This window comes from Anolis sagrei, chromosome 7, assembly GCF_037176765.1.
Source record: "Anolis sagrei isolate rAnoSag1 chromosome 7, rAnoSag1.mat, whole genome shotgun sequence".
NCBI lineage: Eukaryota > Metazoa > Chordata > Lepidosauria > Squamata > Dactyloidae > Anolis > Anolis sagrei.
The window spans coordinates 22,416,849-22,434,652 of NC_090027.1; the positions used below are offsets into that span (position 1 = coordinate 22,416,849).

Below are 17,804 nucleotides of genomic sequence, written 5' to 3' on the forward strand. Positions count from 1 at the left end.
CAGGAGCTGTCTTCATAGACCTGTCAGCAGTATATGATACTGTAAGCCATCACCTTCTCCTGAGAAAAACATATAATTTCACAAAGGATTACTGCCTCACCTGCTTCATAGGAAATCTGCTACAAAACAGGAGCTTTTTTTGTTGAGTTCCAGGGCCAGAGAAGCAAAGACAGAAGAACACTCTGCTTCAGGGGAACGTGCTTGCTCCATGAATGTTTACCCAATTGACCAGCCACTGCCAGAAGGGACAGAGAGTTTCCTCTATGCTGATGATCGTGCCATCACTGCTCAAGCAGGGAGCATTGAAATGGTTGAACAGAAGCTCTCCAAAACTTTAGGTGCTCTTCCTTTCTGTTACAGGGGTAACCAGCTGATTCCTAATCAATCTACAACACAGACATACTTTTCATCTTAAGAACAGACAAGCATCTCGAGCTCTGAGGATGACCTGGGAAGGAATACCACTGGAGCATTGCAGCACACCCAAATCCCTGGGAGTTATCCTGTACCATGCTCTGATTTACAAGAAGCACTGTTTGAATATCAAGCAAAAAGTGGGCGCTAGAAACAATATCATACGAAAGCTGACTGGAACAACCTGGGGATCACAACTAGACACAGTGAAGACATCTGTCCTTGCACTTTGCTACTCTGCTGCTGAGTACGTATGCCCAGTGTGGAACACATCTCACCACGCTAAAGCAGTGGATGTGGCTCTTAATGAGACATGTCACATTATCACAGGATGCCTACACCCAATACCACTGGAGAAATTATACTGTTTAGCCGGTATTGCACCACCTGACATCCGCCAAGAAGTAGCAGCCAGTAACGAAAGGACCAAGGCAGTGACATCTCTGGCACATCCCCTGTTCGGGTATCACCCAGCATGCCCAATGCTTCCCAAGAACCACGGAAATATTTGAAGGAACACCTTAGCAAGCAAGAGTCCAAAAGTGGCAGCCTAAAACCCAGATTCTCAGTCAGTGGCCGAGACCAGATGAGAAACTCCCCCGTGGGCACACAGAAGGCTGGGTGACTTGGAAGGCACTGAACAGGCTGCGCTCTGGCACCAGGAGATGCAGAGCCAACCTTAAGAAATGGGGCCACAAAGTGGAGTCCACGACTTGCAAGTGCAGAGAAGAGCAAACCACAGACCACCAACTATAATGCAGCCTGAGCCCTGCCACGTGCATAATGGAGGACCTTCTTACAGCAACACCAGAGGCACTCCAAGTGGCCAGCTACTGGTCAAAGGACATTTAGTATAATCCCGAGTTTTTTAAACTTTATGTTTTTAAAATACATTACAACTCTACCCCTCGTTTTACTCCTGATATGATTATATATATATATATATATGTGTGTGTGTGTGTGTGTGTGTGTGTGTGTGTGGCGGAGTCCCCAGTGGCAGCAGTGGGTTAAACCACTGAGATGCTGAACTTGCTGATCAAAAGGTCACAGGTTCAAATCCAGTGAGCAGCATGAACTCCTGCAGTTAGTCCCAGTTTCTGCCAACCTAGCAGTTTGAAAACATGCAAATGCGAGTAGATTGATAGGTACCGCTCTGGCGGGAAGGTAATGACGTTCCATGCAATCATGCCAGCCCCCGGTGGCGCAGTGGGATAAACCCCTGTGCCAGCAGGATTGAAGACCGACAGGTCGCAGGTTCGAATCTGGGGAGAGCACGAATGAGCTCCCTCTATAAGCTCCTCATGCGGGGACATGAAAGAAGCCTCCCACAAGGATGATAAAACATCAAAACATTCGGGCGTTCCCTGGGCAACGTCCTTGCAGACGGCCAAATCTCTCACACCAGAAGCGACTTGCAGTTTCTGAAGTCGCTCCTGACATGACAAAAAAAAATGCCAGCCACGTGACCTTGGAGATGTCTACGGACAACACCGGCTCTTCAGTTTAGAAATGGAGATAAGCACTAACCCCCAGAGTTGGACATGACTGAACTTAATGTCAGGGGTAAACCTTTACTTTTACCATAGATAGATAGATAGATAGATAGATAGATAGATAGATAGATAGATAGAATCATAGAGTTGGAAGAGACCTCATGGGCCATCCAGTCCAACCCCTGCCAAGAAGCAGGAAAATTGCAAAGCACCCCTGACGGATGGCCATCCAGCCTCTGTTTAAAAGTGTGTGTGTGTGTGTGTGTGTGTATACACACACACACACACATATATGGACTAATGTCCAGGGTAGGAGAAAGAACCCTTACCTATTTGAAGCAAGTGTGAATGTTGCAATTAGCAAGCTTGGATTAGCATTGAGTAGCCATGAAGTTTGCAAAGTCAATCAGTGAGGGTGTCTGCATAGAGGTTGCTTGGCCGTTGTTGCCTGAAGGCATCCTCTGTTTATGCCAGGCTACAAAGAGAACCCATTGAAACCTACAAACTCATGGCCCATTTCAACAGAAAGAAGGAGACCATGAAATTGAACAAAATCTGGCTATCAGTATTTAAAAAAACACCAGAATCAAGACAGTCAACAATGAACACCCCTCAGAAACAAGAGAATTCTGCAAATCTCTCACACCAGAAGCGACTTGCAGTTTCTCAAGTTGCTCCCGACACGACAAAAAAAAAAAAGGCCAGCCACATGACCTTGATCAAGGGTCTGGAGAACAAGCCCTATGAGGAGCGGCTTAAGGAGCTGGGCATGTTTAGCCTGAAGAAGAGAAGGCTGAGAAAAAATATGATAGCCATGTATAAATATGTGAGAGGAAGCCACAGGGAGGAGGGAGCAAGCTTGTTTTCTGCTTCCCTGGAGAATAGGACACGAAACAATGGCTTCAAACTACAAGAGAGGAGATTCCATCTGAACAAGAGGAAGAATTTCGTGACTGTGAGAGCCGTTCAGCAGTGGAACTCTCTGCCCCGGAGTGTGGTGGAAGCTCCTTCTTTGGAAGTTTTTAAACAGAGGCTGGATGGCCATCTGTCAGGGATGATTTGAATGCAATATTCCTGCTTCTTGGCAGGGGGTTGGACTGGATGGCCCATGAGGTCTCTTCCAACTCTTTGATTCTATGATTCTATGATTCTGCAACCAGATCAGGATTTGAATCTGGATGTCCTTAATCGACCGCCTATTTATTATTGCAACTCACTTGTTTATCATAAGCAAATCTAGCAAAGCAGTTGCTTTCCAAAATAGTGTCCTCAATATTCTGTTTTTTTGGAGCAAAGTGATTATAATGCGAAATGCTCATCCGCTCAGCTGTTCTTTATCATAAGTCCAGTAATATCTAGAAGATATTGCAGCTGTAGGATCACAAGGAGGAGATTTGCATTCCTTGATAGGCCTTTATTTATTTTTTTCAATAGCATCTGCTCATTGACCTACAATTAATGGCACCAGATCTAGCCCGATCTTGGAAGAGAAGCAGGCTCGTTCATTCCCTGTGTATCATTTTTGCCACCTAGGATACACTCTGCTGCAGGTTATAGAATAATAAGAGTTTGAAGGGACCCCCAAAGGTCATCTAGTCTGACCTGATTCTGATTTGACCCAAGCTAAGCCCTCCCAACAGATGCCCATCTAGCCTTAACACTTCCAAACCATCAAGGGCCAGTTAACACTTCCCAAACCAAAGTCTCCATAATGGCAATAGCATCAGCATCCTCTCTATACTATTCCTCCTTCTGGTGCCATACCTGGTGCAAACGAGACAAGTGAAGACACAGCATCACAGAGGGAGGGAGGAAAGAAGAACAGAAGAAAGAATGAAAGGAAAGAAGGAAGGAAGACACAGCATGACATAAGAAAGAAGGAAGGAAGGAAGGAAGGAAGGAGGAGGAAATTTGTGAGGTTATTTGTATTATTATTATTATTATTATTATTATTATTATTATCTATTGTCCCCCCCCCCCTCGATGGACTGTCACCTTGTCATGGTGAGGTTCACAAAACAAATTTGTGAACATCCTGCGGCTCCTCCATGATGGCAACAGTCTTGGACAGCAATGGCTCCCAAAGGGACCCATTTAAGGTGGAATCGGGTGTCAAACAGGGATGTGTTATTGCCCCAACTCTATTTTCCATCTTCATTGCTATGATACTCCACCTTGTTGACGGGAAGCTTCCCACCGGAGTGGAAGTCATCTCAGCAGACTGAAAGCCAAAACCAAGGTTACAACAACATCTGTTATAGAACTCCAGTATGCTTATGACAATGTCATCTGTGCGCATTCAGAAGATCTACAAGCCACTCTAAACACCTTCGCAGAAGCATACACGAAGCTTGGCCTGTCACTGAACATCGAGAAAACCAAAGTGCTGTTCCAGCAGTCACCAGCCATCCCCTCTCCAATGCCAGAGATACAGCTTAATGGTGTAACATTAGAAAATGTTGACCATTTCCGCTACCTTGTCAGCCACCTCTCCACCAAAGTCAACATCGACACCGAAATATAACACCGCCTGAGCTCTGCGAGTGCAGCATTTTCCCGAATGAAGCAGAGAGTGTTTGAGGACCGGGACATCCGTAGGGATACCAAGGTGCTTGTCTATAAAGCTATTGTCCTCCCAACCCTGCTATATGCCTGCGAAACGTGGACTGTCTACAGACGTCACATGCAACTCCTCGAACGATTCCATCAGCGCTGCCTCCGGAAAATCCTGCAAATCTCTTGGGAAGACAAGCGGACAAACGTCAGCATCCTGGAAGAAGCAAAGACCACCAGCATTGAAGCAACGGTCCACTGCCATCAACTCCGCTGGGCCGGCCACGTTGTCCAGATGCCTGACCACCGTCTCCCAAAGCAGTTGCTCTACTCTGAACTCAAGAATGGAAAACGGAACGTTGGTGGACAGGAAAAGAGATTTAAAGATGGGCTCAAAGCCAACCTTAAAATCTCTGGCATAGACACTGAGAACTGGGAAGCCCTGGCCCCTGAGCTCTCCAGCTGGAGGTCAGCTGTGACCAGCAGTGCTGCAGAATTTGAAGAGGCATGAGTGGAGGGTGAGAGAAACGTGCCAGGTGGAAGGCACATCAAGCCAACCCCGACCGGGACCACCTTCCACCTGGAAACCAATGCCTTCACTGTGGGAGAAGATGCGGGTCAAGAATAGGGCTCCACCGCCACCTACGAATCCACAAGGAAACCCATCATGGAAGACCATCTTATTCGTCCAACGAGGGATCGCCTAAGTAAGTAAATAAATGTATTGTCTATCTTGTCATTGTATAATCGGCATTGAATGTGTGGCGTATATGCATGTTCTGGGATCTGCCTTGAATCCTCTTCAGGGTGAGAAGGGCGGCATATAAGTACTGAATATAATATAATATATTGTGTATTGTATCTACTACAACTTATGATATGATACATCATATGATATGGCTTAGTGGGTTAAACTGCTGAGCTACTGAACTTCCTGACCAAAAGTTTGGCGGTTCGAATCCGCAGAGCAGGGTGAGCTCCCGCTGTTAGCCCCAGCTTCTGCCAACCCAGCATTTCGAAAACATGCAAATGTGAGTAGGTCAATAGGTACCACTTCTGTGGTATCTATTGGCTTAGAAATTGAGATGAGCACCACCTCCCAGAGTCGGACACAACTAGACTTGATGTCAAGGAGAAACCTTTACCCTATATACACTCCACTTGCTTCATTGTCAACAGAACCTCTATGGATGCCACTAGCCACAGATGCAGGCGAAACGTTATGGGAAAATGGCCATATAGCCCGAAAAACCTCACAGCAACCCAATAACTTTATTTGTCATGCTACATTGTCCAACGAAAAAAAATGCCATCCCCAAATGCGTATTCTATATACCTAGAATTACAAAAAATAAAGCACCTATCCTTCCGCATTCTAATCATGATTGCACATCAGTGTAAAACCTTATAGACCAGCATTTCTCAACCTGGGTGTTGGGACCCCTGGGGGGGTCACGAGGGGATGTCAGAGGGGTTGCCAGAGACCATCAGAAAACACAGTATTTCTATTGGTCATGGGGGTACTGTATTTGGCCCGATTCTATTGTTAGTGGGGATCAGAGTGTTCTTCCATTGTAGCCGAACTATAAATTCCAGCAACTATAACTCCCAAGTGTCAAGATCTATTTTCCGCAAACTCCACCAGTGTTAACATTTGGGTATATTGAGTTATGGGGGTTCTGTATGGGAAGCTTGGCCCAATTTTATGGTGTGGTTCAGAATGCTCTTTGATTGTAGACGAACTATAAATCCCAGCAACTACAACTCCCAAATGTCAAGGTCTATTTCCCCCAAACTCTACCAGTGCTCACATTTGGGCATACATTGAGTATTCATGCCAAGCTTGGTTCAGATCCATCATTGCTTGAGTCCACAGTGCTCTCTGGATGTAGGTGAACTACAACTCCAAAACTCAAGGTCAATGCTCAGCAAACCCTTCCACTATTTTCTGTTGGGAGTTCTGTGTGCCGAGTTTAATTCAATTCCATCATTGGTGGAGTTCAAAATGCTCTTTGATTGGAGGTGAACTATAAATCCCACCAACTACAACACCCAAATGTCAAGGTCTATTTTCCCCAAACTCTACCAGTGCTCACATTTGGGCATACATTGAGTATTCACACCAAGCTTGGTTCAGATCCATCATTGCTTGAGTCCATAGTGCTCTCTGGATGTAGATTTTTTTTTAATTTATCGTGTCAGGAGCAACCAGACATTTGTATTACATTTTTAACAAAGCAAACAAACAATCAAACAAAACACAAAGTTTGCAAGCTTGGTAATTGATTAAATGTCCTTTGACCAGTATCTGGCCACTACAACTCCAAAACTCAAGGTCAGTGCCCACCAAACCTTTCTAAAATTTTCTGTTGGAAGTTCTATGTGCCAAGTTTGGTTCAATTCCATTGTTGATGGAGTTCAGAATGCTCTTTGATTGGAGGTGAACTATAAATCCCAGCAACTACAACTCCCAAATGACAAAATCAATCACTCCCAACCCCACCAGTATTCAAATTTGGGCCAAATTTAGGCCCAATTGGGTCCAGTGAATGAAAATACATCCTGCATATCAGATATTTACATTATGATTCATAACAGTAGCAAAATGACAGTTACGAAGTAGCAACGAAAATAACGTTATGGTTGGGGGTCACCACAAAATAAGGAACTGTATTAAGGGGTCACGGCATTAGGAAGGTTGAGAAACGCAGTGTAAAACCAGATCGATAAGAATTCAGTAGAGTCAGAGCTCTAGGATAAAAAATATCGCCCAAACCCAAGCATTTCAGATACGGGATGCTCCACCTGTAAGATGTACTTCTTTACTCACCATGTCATCAAACATCCTGGTGGGTTTGTGTCCTTGCACTCGTCCTTTCCTTCCCACCTTCGTTCGTTTGCTCGTTCCTTCCTTCCTATGCGATGCTGTGCCTTCACCTGTATCCTTTGCCCCAGGTATGGCACCAGAAGGAGAAATGGTACAGAGAGGATGCTGATGCTCTTGCGATCACCGAGACTTTGGTTCGCCTGGCAGCATCTTTGACAGCAGCAAACATCCCTGTGCCAAGTTTTTACCTTTGAACCATTTTCTTTCTCCAGCTCTTCCTCCGCCCCGCCGTCTCCGTGTCGGGCAACATGCCAGTTTCCATGGCAACCCATCCCACGTTGGCTTCATCCCTTGCCATCGTCGCCGTTCCCCCCTCTGCTTTTATTTACTTCTATTCTTCCTCTGTTTCAATCCAATGCCTCGGCTATTCGTCCTCTCCAAAAAGGACACCAAATTTGGATGCATCTACACTGTAGAATTAATATAGATTGACGCGATTTGAATTGCCCTGGTGCTGTGGAATCCAGAGAGTTGTAGTTTTGAAAGGTCAGGCAAAAAGTGCCGGACTACAGTTGCTAGGATTTTATAGCAATTCGCCATGGCAATTAAAGTGAAATCAAATCGCATTAATTCCACAGTGTAGATGCACTTCTTGAGCAGAAAAGGCTAAAGGGCCTTGCAAAACTACAACTCCCAGGATCCCATAACACCAAGACATGGCAATCCAAGTGGTGTCTCATTGGTGTCATTGTAACTAAAGAGTTCTAAATTGTCCCAGTGCTGTGGAATCCAGAGTTGTAGTATTTCAAGGTCAGGCAAAAAGTGCCAGACTATAGTTGCTAGGATTTCATAGCAATTCGCCATTGCAATTAAAGTGAAATCAAAATGCATTAATTCCACAGTGTAGATGCACTTCTTGAGCAGAAAAGGCTAAAGGGCCTTGCAAAACTACAACTTCCAGGATCCCATAGCACAGAGACATGGCAATCCAAGCAGTGTCTCATTGATGTCATTGTAACCAAAGAGTTCTAAATTGTCCCAGTGCTGTGCATTCCAGAGAGTTGTAGTTTTGAAAGGTCAGGCAAAAAGTGCCGGACTACAGTTGCTAGGATTTTATTGCAATTGAAGTGGCATCAAACCGCATTAATTCCACAGTGTAGATACACTTCTTGAGCAGAAAAGGCTAAAGGGTCTTGCAAAACTACAAGTCCCAGGATCCCACAGCACCGAGACGTGACAATTCAAGCGGTGTCTCATTGGTGTCATAGTAACCAAAGAGCTCTAAAAGGTTACGCATTGACGTCTAATAATAATAATAATAATAATAATAATAATAATATAATGGTGGTGCAGCAGGTTAATCTGCTGAGCTGCTGAACTTACTGACCGAAAGGTAGGGCAAGATATAAGTAAAGCATTATACTTTAACCCACTGCGGTGGTGCAGTGGGTTAAACCCCTGTGCCGGCAGGACTGAAGACCGACAGGTTGTGGGTTCGAATCCGGGGAGAGGCGGATGAGCTCCCACTATCAGCTCCAGCTCCTCATGCGGGGACATGAGAGAAGCCTCCCACAAGGATGATAAAACATCAAATCATCTGGGCGTCCCCTGGACAACGTCCTTGCAGACGGCCAATTCTCTCACACCAGAAGCGACTTGCAGTTTCTCAGGTTGCCCTGACACAACAAAAAAATGGTGTCCTTGTAACCAAAGAGCTCTAAAAGGTTATGCATTGACGTCTAATAATAATAATAATAATAATATAATGGTGGTGCAGCAGGTTAATCTGCTGAGCTGCTGAACTTGCTGACCGAAAGGTAGGGCAAGAAAGGTAGGGCAACTTATGTAAAGCATTATTATTACACAACCTGGTGGTGCAGTGGGTTAAACAGCTGAGCTGCTGAACTTGCTAATCAAAAGGTTGGTCATTCGAATAATAATAATAATAATAATAATAATAATAATAATAATAATATGATGGTGGTGCAGCAGGTTAATCTGCTGAGCTGCTGAATTTGCTGACCAAAATGTAGGGCAAGATATAAGTAAAGCATTATCATTACAATTGTTATATACACAACCTGGTGGTGCAGCGGGTTAAACAGTTGAGCTGCTGAACTTGCTGACCAAAAGGTTGGCCATTCGAATCCAGGGAGCGGAGTGAGCTCCTGCTGTTAGCCCCAGCTTCTGCCAACCTAGCAGTTCGAAAACATGCAAATGTGAGTATATCAATAGGTACTGCTTCTGAAGTACCTATTGGGATCTTCACGCATTACTCACTGATACATCACACAGTCCTAGACAATTGGGAAGTGTCCGACGTGTGATCCAATACAACAGCCAGCAGAGTATTCTTGTTTGCTGTGGACTCCTCTTGTTGTGTTTCAGATTAATAATAATAATAATAATAATAATAATAATAATAATAATAATAATGTTAAACAAGCTGGATGGCCATCTGTTGGGAGGGCTTGGGTGGTTTATTATGGCCGAAGGACTGGATGGCCTTTGGGGGTCCCTTTCAATTCTAGGATTCTATGATTGCAACTTTATAGGACTTTCGAGGTTGCAAAGAGGGCTTTTTCAAAGACTGCCTCCTTGGAGGATGCTGTGCCTGATTCATTGCCAGGAAGCGAGAAGCAGGAACCGGGTGTGTGCGTTGGCGGAAGAGGCCTTGTTGGAGAACAAACCCTGTCCCTGTTTGGAGATAAGAGAGCGCTTGGATCTCACTCCGCCGCTGCACATCTTTGTTGAAAAACCAAGAGCGACGTGTTTATTGGCTTGATTCGCGCCCGTCTGTTCTCCAAAGAGAAAAGCAGAAATTGGGCAAAGGATCCAAATAGAGGCAGAATAGAGAAAGAGGCCCCAGAAGAGATCAGGCTGGTTCGGATGCCAGAAAGGACAACTCAGGGTGCTAATGATGATTATGACGATGATGACAAAGATAAATAAATAAAATTATTGATTAGCTCTTAAGCCAGGAATGGGGGCCATATTTGAAAAAGCCCTCTTTGCAACCTCGAAAGCCCTATAAAGTTGCAATCTTTTCTCCGGCCCTCTTTTCTCACACCATCCTATCCTTCCTTCCTTCCCTCTTTTCTTACTCCTTCCCTCCCTCATTCTCCTTGCCTTCACCCTTTTGTCCTTCCTTCCCCTCTTCCTCTCTTTCCTTCCTTCCTTCCCTCTCTTACTTTCCACCCTTTCGTCCTTCCTTCCCTCTTTCCTCCCTCTCTCCCTCTTTCTCCGCCCTTCCTTCATTTCCTTTTGTCTTTCCTTCCTTCTCTCTTTCATCATTTTCATCCTTCCTTTCTTCACACCTATCTTTCCTTCCTCCTTCCTTTCATCCTTCCCTCCTTTCCTTTTGTCTTTCCTTCCTTCCTTCTTTCCTCCTTCCTTCCCTCTCTCCTGCTTTCTTGTTCCTTCTCTTCCTCCCTTTCGGCCTTCCTCCTTCCCTTCCTTCTCTCCATCCTTCCCTTCCACCTTTTCATCCTTCCTTCCCTCCTCTCTCCCTCTTTCTCTTTCCTTCCTTCCCTTTTGTCTTTCCTTTCTTCTCTCTTTCTTTTATCCTTCCCTTCCTTCCCTTCCGCCCTTTCTTCCTACCTTCTATCTTTCCTTCCTCCTTCCCTTCTTTCCATCCTTTCCTCCCACCGTTTCATCCTTCCTTCCTTCCTTTTTGTCTTTCCTTCCGTCTTTCCTCCTTCGTTCCCTTTCTCCGGCTTCTTGTTCCCTCCTTCTCTTCCTCCCTTTCGGCCTTCCTCCTTCCCTTCTTTCTTTCCATTTTTCCCTTCCACCTTTTTGTCCTTCCTTCCCTCCCTCTTCCCTCCTTCTCTCCCTCTTTCTCCTTCCTTTTTGTCTTTCCTTCCTTCTCTTTCTTTTATCCTTCCCTTCCTTCCTTCTCTTCCTCTCTTTCTTCCTACCTTCTATCTTTCCTTCCTCCTTCCCTTCCTTCCATCATTTTTTCCTTACACCCTTTCATCCTTCCTTCCCTTTTGTATTTCTTCCTTCCCTCTTTCCTCCTTCCTTCTCTCTCTCCCGCTTTCTTGTTCCTTCCTTCTCTTCCTCCCTTTTGGCCTTCCTCCTTCCCTTCCTTCTTTCCATCCTTCCACCTTTTTGTCCTTCCTTCCCTCCCTCTCTCCCTCTTTCTACTTCTTTCCTTCCCTTTTGTCTTTCTTTCTTTCCTTCTCTCTTTCTTTTATTCTTTCCTTCCTTCCCTTCCACCCTTTCTTCCTACCTTTTATCTTTCCTTCCTCCTTCCCTTCTTTCCTTCCATCCTTCCCTTCCACCCTTTCACCCTTCCTTCCTTTTTGTCTTTCCTTCCTTCCCTCTTTCCTCCTTCCTTCCCTTTCTCCTGCTTCTTGTTCCTGCCTCCTCTTCCTCCCTTTCATCCTTCCTACTTCCCTTCCTTCTTTTCATCCTTCTCTTCCACCTTTTATCCCTCCTTCCCTCCCTCTTTCCTCCCTCTCTCACTCTTTCTCCTTCCTTCCCTCTTTCTCTCTCCTTCCATTCTTCCCTTCCTCCCTTTGTCCCTCCTTCCTTCTCTTTTTCCTTCCTCCTTCCCTTCCTTCCTTCCATCCTCCTAGCAGGGAGTTCTAGCATGCAGCCCCCAAGTTAGAAAGTTAGCCCATACCAAACCAAACAACAAAACTTGATACAACTTCATAAAACTCTGTGTAGTAAGACACTTCTCGTACAGTAAATAAGTATGATAAAACCGAATATATACACCATTTCCCCCTATCCTCCTTACAATTTACCCTGATCGGCCCCACATATCAATAATGACGATGGTAATAATATTGATGATGATGATGGACAAGAGGGATCCCCTCACCTCTGCAGGAGTCTCCCGTATACCATGCAGATGTGAACAAATCTACCTAGGGACCCCCAAACGCAGCAGCATTGCCCAAGCATATATCAAGGAACATGAAAGGCAAGCAGACTAAATCATCCAGTCCAAGCCCATGCTGCCAAGAATTAGGAAAATTGCATTCAAAGCACTCCCAACAGATAGCCATCCAACCTCTACTTAAAAGCCTCCAAAGAAGCTTTTAAACAGATTATAGTGAGCATCATGAACATGTAGCCAATCTCCTCCCCAAATACCATACTGCCCATCACCCAAGCAATGCTTTCATTCGGGTACCATTTCACCCTAGATTTTATGTGTTTCCTCCACCACAGACATCCCATTGTTTCTGACTCTCTCCATTGGTGTGGAATTTGCACGACCCCACTCACTTCCTCTCCCTTAACCCTTTTGCTACACTTTTCAACTCTGCCTGTACAACAAACAGAGCAAAACTAATCAGCAACTAAACATACTGGAGGAGTTGGGGGGATTGACTCCACATGATGGAAGTTGTATTTCACCCTGCATCAAATCAGAGCACTGACAATGGACCTGGACCACATTTGGCTCACAGAAACTCCAGAACCAAAGAAAAATACTGGAGAGGTTTGGGGAAAATTCACCTTGATTTATAGCTGTTGTAGGTACTGGGATTTATAGTTCATCTGCAATCAAAGAGCACTCTGAACCTCACCAACGATGGCCCTAGACCAGTGGTTCTCAACCTTCCTAATGCCGTGACCCCTTAACACAGTTCCTCATGTTGTGGTGACCCCCAGTCAGGAAATTATTTTCATGACAACTTCACAACTGTAATTTTGCTACTGTTATGAAGCATAATGTAAATATTAGGGCTGGGCAACCACGGAAAAAATTGTTTCTAAACTCGATTCTTTTTTGGTTTTTTTTGCGTTTCGATATTTAAAAGAATTCCGAAATTTTTCTTTTAAAAAGTTCGATATTTACGAAATTTCGTAAAATTACGAAACAATACGAAACGAATACGAAACGAATACGAATCGATTCGTTAATGGCGGGCGCAACCGCGCAATACGCTAAAAAAACCTCCAAATGGGACAGGGGGAACTTCTGAAGCTTTCCTCTCCCTCTGTTGTTGACTGTTGGTGTGATATTTATATATTTTTTTCACTGATTAAACAAACAACAGCTATAAAACTTGCCCCAGACATGCGGAAATAATAACGAAACAATTTCGAAACGATTTTGAAACAAATACGAAGCAATTACGAAACGAATTGAAAAATTCGTTTCGTTTTTTAGATGCTCCTGAATGGTTCAAAATCGCTTCGTTATAAAAAAACGAATTTTTAACGAATTACGAAATTACGAAACGAAACCGCCCAGCCCTAGTAAATATCTGATATGCAGGATGTATTTTCATTCACTGGACCAAATTTGGCAAAAATACCCGATACACTGAAATTTGAACACTGGTGGGATTGGGTAGGGGATTGATTTTGTCATTTGGGAGTTGTAGTTGCTGGGATTTATAGTTCACCTACAATCAAAGAGCATTCCAAACTCCACCAATGATGGAATTGAACCAAACTTGGCACACAGAATTCCCATTACCAGCAGAAAATACTGGAAGGGTTTGATGGACATTGGCCTTGAGTTTTGGAGTTGTAGTTCACCTACATCCCGAGAGCACTGTGGACTCAAACAATAATGGATCTGGACCAAATTTGACATGACAATCAATATGCCCAAATGTGAACTCTGCTGGAGTTTGTGGAAAATAGACCTTGACATTGGAAATTGTAGTTACTGGGATTTATAGTTCACCTACAATCAAAGAGCATTCTGAACCCCACCAAGGTTAAAATTGGGCCAAACTTCCCACACAGAACCCCCATGACTAACAGAAAATACTGTGTCTTTCGCGACCCCTCTGACACCCCCTCGCGACCCCTCCAGGGGTCCCGACCCCCAGGTTGAGAAACGCTGCCCTAGACCTCACTTGGCATGTAGAACTACCATGACCAACTAAAAATACTGGAGGGGTTTGGGGGGAACTGACCTTCATTTCTGGAAGTTGTAGTTTGCTTACATCCAGAAACACTGTGACCACCACCAATGATAGATTTGGACCAAACTTGGCACACAGAACTTCCATGACTAACTGAACCTACTGGAGGGATTTTTGGGGATTGATCAACCATGGTGGGAGCTGTAGTTTAACCTGCATCCAGAGGTCACACCGAACCCCACCAATGATGCATCTAGAGAGCAAACTTGCCCAATATGACAAACCTTAACTACTGATGGAGTTTCAGGGGGTGAACCTGGCATGATGGGAGTTGTAGTTCACCCACAACCTTATGCATTTTGTAAAATAAAAAATGCCTTTTTCACATTTACCCGGGCACCCAATCTAGTTGTACAATACATATAATAAAATTAATATAAATATAAATAAATAATAAAATAAAAATACAATAATATTATAATACTATACTAATACTACTAATTAGTATAGGTCACGAAGAGTCGGAGACGACTGAACGAATGAACAACAACAATACTACTACTAATAATAATACTATACTACTAATACTACTACTAATAATACGAATAATAATACTATAGGTAAAGGTAAAGGTAGTCCCCTGACATTATATTTATTATAGTATTATTTGTATTAGTATAGTATTATTATTAGTATAATAATACTATACTAATACTAATACTGTAATAAATATAAAAATAATTAATAATAATAATTAATTAATATAATAAAATAGGAAGAGGGATGATGATGATGATGATACTAATAATAATAATAATAATGACAATGATAATACTAATAATGATAATGCTGATTATGATACTGATGATGATGTCTGCTAGGACGTGCAATGGCTATCCATTCATTTAGTGGCTCCCAAAATAATTAAAATGCAACCACATGATCAGATCAAAGAGCACAACATTAAAATATAGTCTTTGAGGGCATCTACACTGTGGAATGAATCCAGTTTATATCCAGTTTATATATGCAACTCCAACTCCAGGGTTTTCCATGGCATTTAAAGTGCTGCCAAAGTGCATTAACTGCACAGTGTAGATGCATCCTTATTTTAAAATCTTCCATGAAAGTTGCATAAAAAAGCAGCGTAATAATAATTGTAATAATGGCGGCAGCAACTCGAATCTCTCTCGCTCGCTCCCAATATCATTTAAAAAATTGTTGACCTCACCTTGAAGCACCCATGTTCCATTTCTTTGGCTTTTGCAGCCTCTTGTTGCAGCTTTTCCAAGGTTTGCATTTGCAGTTTGCCTTATTCAACTGAATCCAAGTGGGTTCAGCTGGTGGCTTCCTTGCAATTGTGCCATTCCTCCCCAATTTCCTTCTTAAAGGAAGCAGTGGCTAATTTTAGACATTCGCCTTCCCACAATGAGCAAGCCTTTGGAAACGGCATCGTTTTTTGGAAGTCGTAGGCTGCATCTCCACTATAGATTACATGCAGTTTGACCTCATTTTAACTGCTATGATTCAATGCTATGAATGTCAGGGATTTCTAGTTTGGCAGCATTAGGCGGAGAAGGCACAAGATCTTGGAAAACTATAACTCCCATGATCAAATAGCTATGAGCCAGGGCACTTGAAGTGGTGCCAAACTGCATTCATTCTAATATGTACAGGCTCCCAAAGACTATTTTAATCAGAAGCTCTTTAATCTGATCATAAGGTTGCATTTTATTTGTTTTGATGGGGGGTAGCCTTTGCACATCTTGGCAGACATTATCATCATCATCAGGATCATTATTATATTTATAATGTATTATTTATTATTAATATTTATTATCATTAATATTTATTATACATATTATTATTTTATTAATTGGTGTTGATTTATATTTTTTCTACTATTACAATTATTATATTTTATATATTTTACATTATATTATTATATTATTTATATTATTATATTATTTATATTATATTATTGTATCGTATTTTTTATTTTTTATTATTTTCATTTGTTGGTTATTTATAGTTATTATCTTTATCTTTATTTTATATTTCTTATATTTTATTGATATTGTTTATTTTTTTGATTTATTTTTATTATTGTGTATATTACTTATATGTTTATTTTATTATATTTATATATTATTTATTTGTATATTATTTATTTTTATTATTTTAAAATATTTTTATATTTATTATTATTATAATTTATGGTATTATATTTATTGTTCTATTATATTTATTATATGTATATTTATTATTTATTTATTATATTTAGGTTTATTATGTTTATCATTATTTATGTTTATTATTATCATTTTATTATTCATTGTTTATTCATAGTTATTATTATAATTTATGGTATTATATTTATTACACTATTTATTTTATTTTATTTTATTTATTGTTTATATTTATTATCATTTTATTTTGTTACATTGAATGTATTATTATTTTATTTATATTATGTATGATATTTATATTTATTATTGTATATATTTATTATATTTTTATTGTTATTATTTTATTTATTGTATGTCTTTATTTATTATTTATTATTACTGTTTTTATAGTTTTTATATTTATTTATCATACTTCTACTACTACTAATAATAATATACCTCTTTTGTCCTCTTCTCAAAGCAGTGAACAGTGGTAAAAAAAAAACCCAATACAATACAATATGCAACATTCTCTAAATCCAATCATTATTTCCAATTAAAGCAGATCCATTCAAAATCCCATTAGTGGGATTTATGTAAGTCTTGCCATACTATTCCTCAGCCTGGATTTACTCATTTTGGGGACTAGCTTTCTGTACTTGAACCTTTTGGGACATCACTTATCCTTTAAATGCATGTGATTCTAGCAGCGCATCTTTTAAATGCTGAAATTAAATGTGCCTTCCCATTTAATCGCCGTCGTTATGTGATATCCTCTGCAAAATTGCATACATAAAAATACACCGAAGGATAATCTGCCGGTCAAATAACTTCCAAATACTCCACTGAGGAGATAATGTGGATGAAAACTCATCTCTGCCCAACAAAGGACTTCTTAATGGGACTGCAGAGAAATGGATTCATTTACTCTTCAGGTGACCTTCGCTGCCTGTTTTAATCTATCATATCGCATTGCAAAACAATTACAAAATAGCTTAAGGGCTGTCTACATGGTGGAATTAGTGCAGTTTGAGACCACTTCAATGCTATGGAGTCCTGGGAGTTTGGCACTCTTTGGCCTTGTAGAACTACAGTTTCCAGGATCCCATAGCATTAAGGCAGCCTCAAACTGCATTTGCATTCTACAGTGTAGATGCACTCTTAGATGCAGAGCAAATGCAAAAAACGGATGGGGAGGCGGAATGAAAGGCCATCTGTTGGGAGAGCTTTGATTGTGTCTTCTTTTATGGCAAAAGGGGATTGGACTGAATGGCCTTTAGGGACTCTTCCAACTCTAAGATCCTATTATTATTATTATTATTATTATTATTATTATTATTACACAAGCTGGAAGGCCCTCTGTCAGGAGGGTTTGTGTGGTATACTATTGCAGAAGCGGGTTGGACTGGGTGGCCTTTGGAGGTTTCTTCCAACTCAAGGATTCTATTACAACGACAACAACAACAACGTTAAACATGCTGGATGGTCATCTGTCAGGAGGGATTGT

The 17,804-nt window shown here is 41.8% G+C and overlaps 1 protein-coding gene across 2 annotated transcripts in view; it reads right to left on the bottom strand.

Annotated features, from left to right (window-relative positions):
• Positions 1-15,556, bottom strand: part of KCNIP3 (potassium voltage-gated channel interacting protein 3) — a 132,866-nt gene extending 117,310 nt beyond the window's left edge. Inside the window, exon 1 of one of the 2 annotated variants that reach the window (XM_060787277.2) lies at positions 15,361-15,556. In XM_060787277.2, the coding sequence (XP_060643260.2) occupies positions 15,361-15,429 (69 nt within the window). In that variant the 5' untranslated portion in view covers positions 15,430-15,556. Of the gene's footprint in view, positions 1-7,290; positions 7,407-15,360 lie in introns of those variants that run through there. The other variant, XM_060787273.2, reaches the window with a different exon arrangement.
• Positions 15,557-17,804: the final 2,248 nt, after the last annotated feature.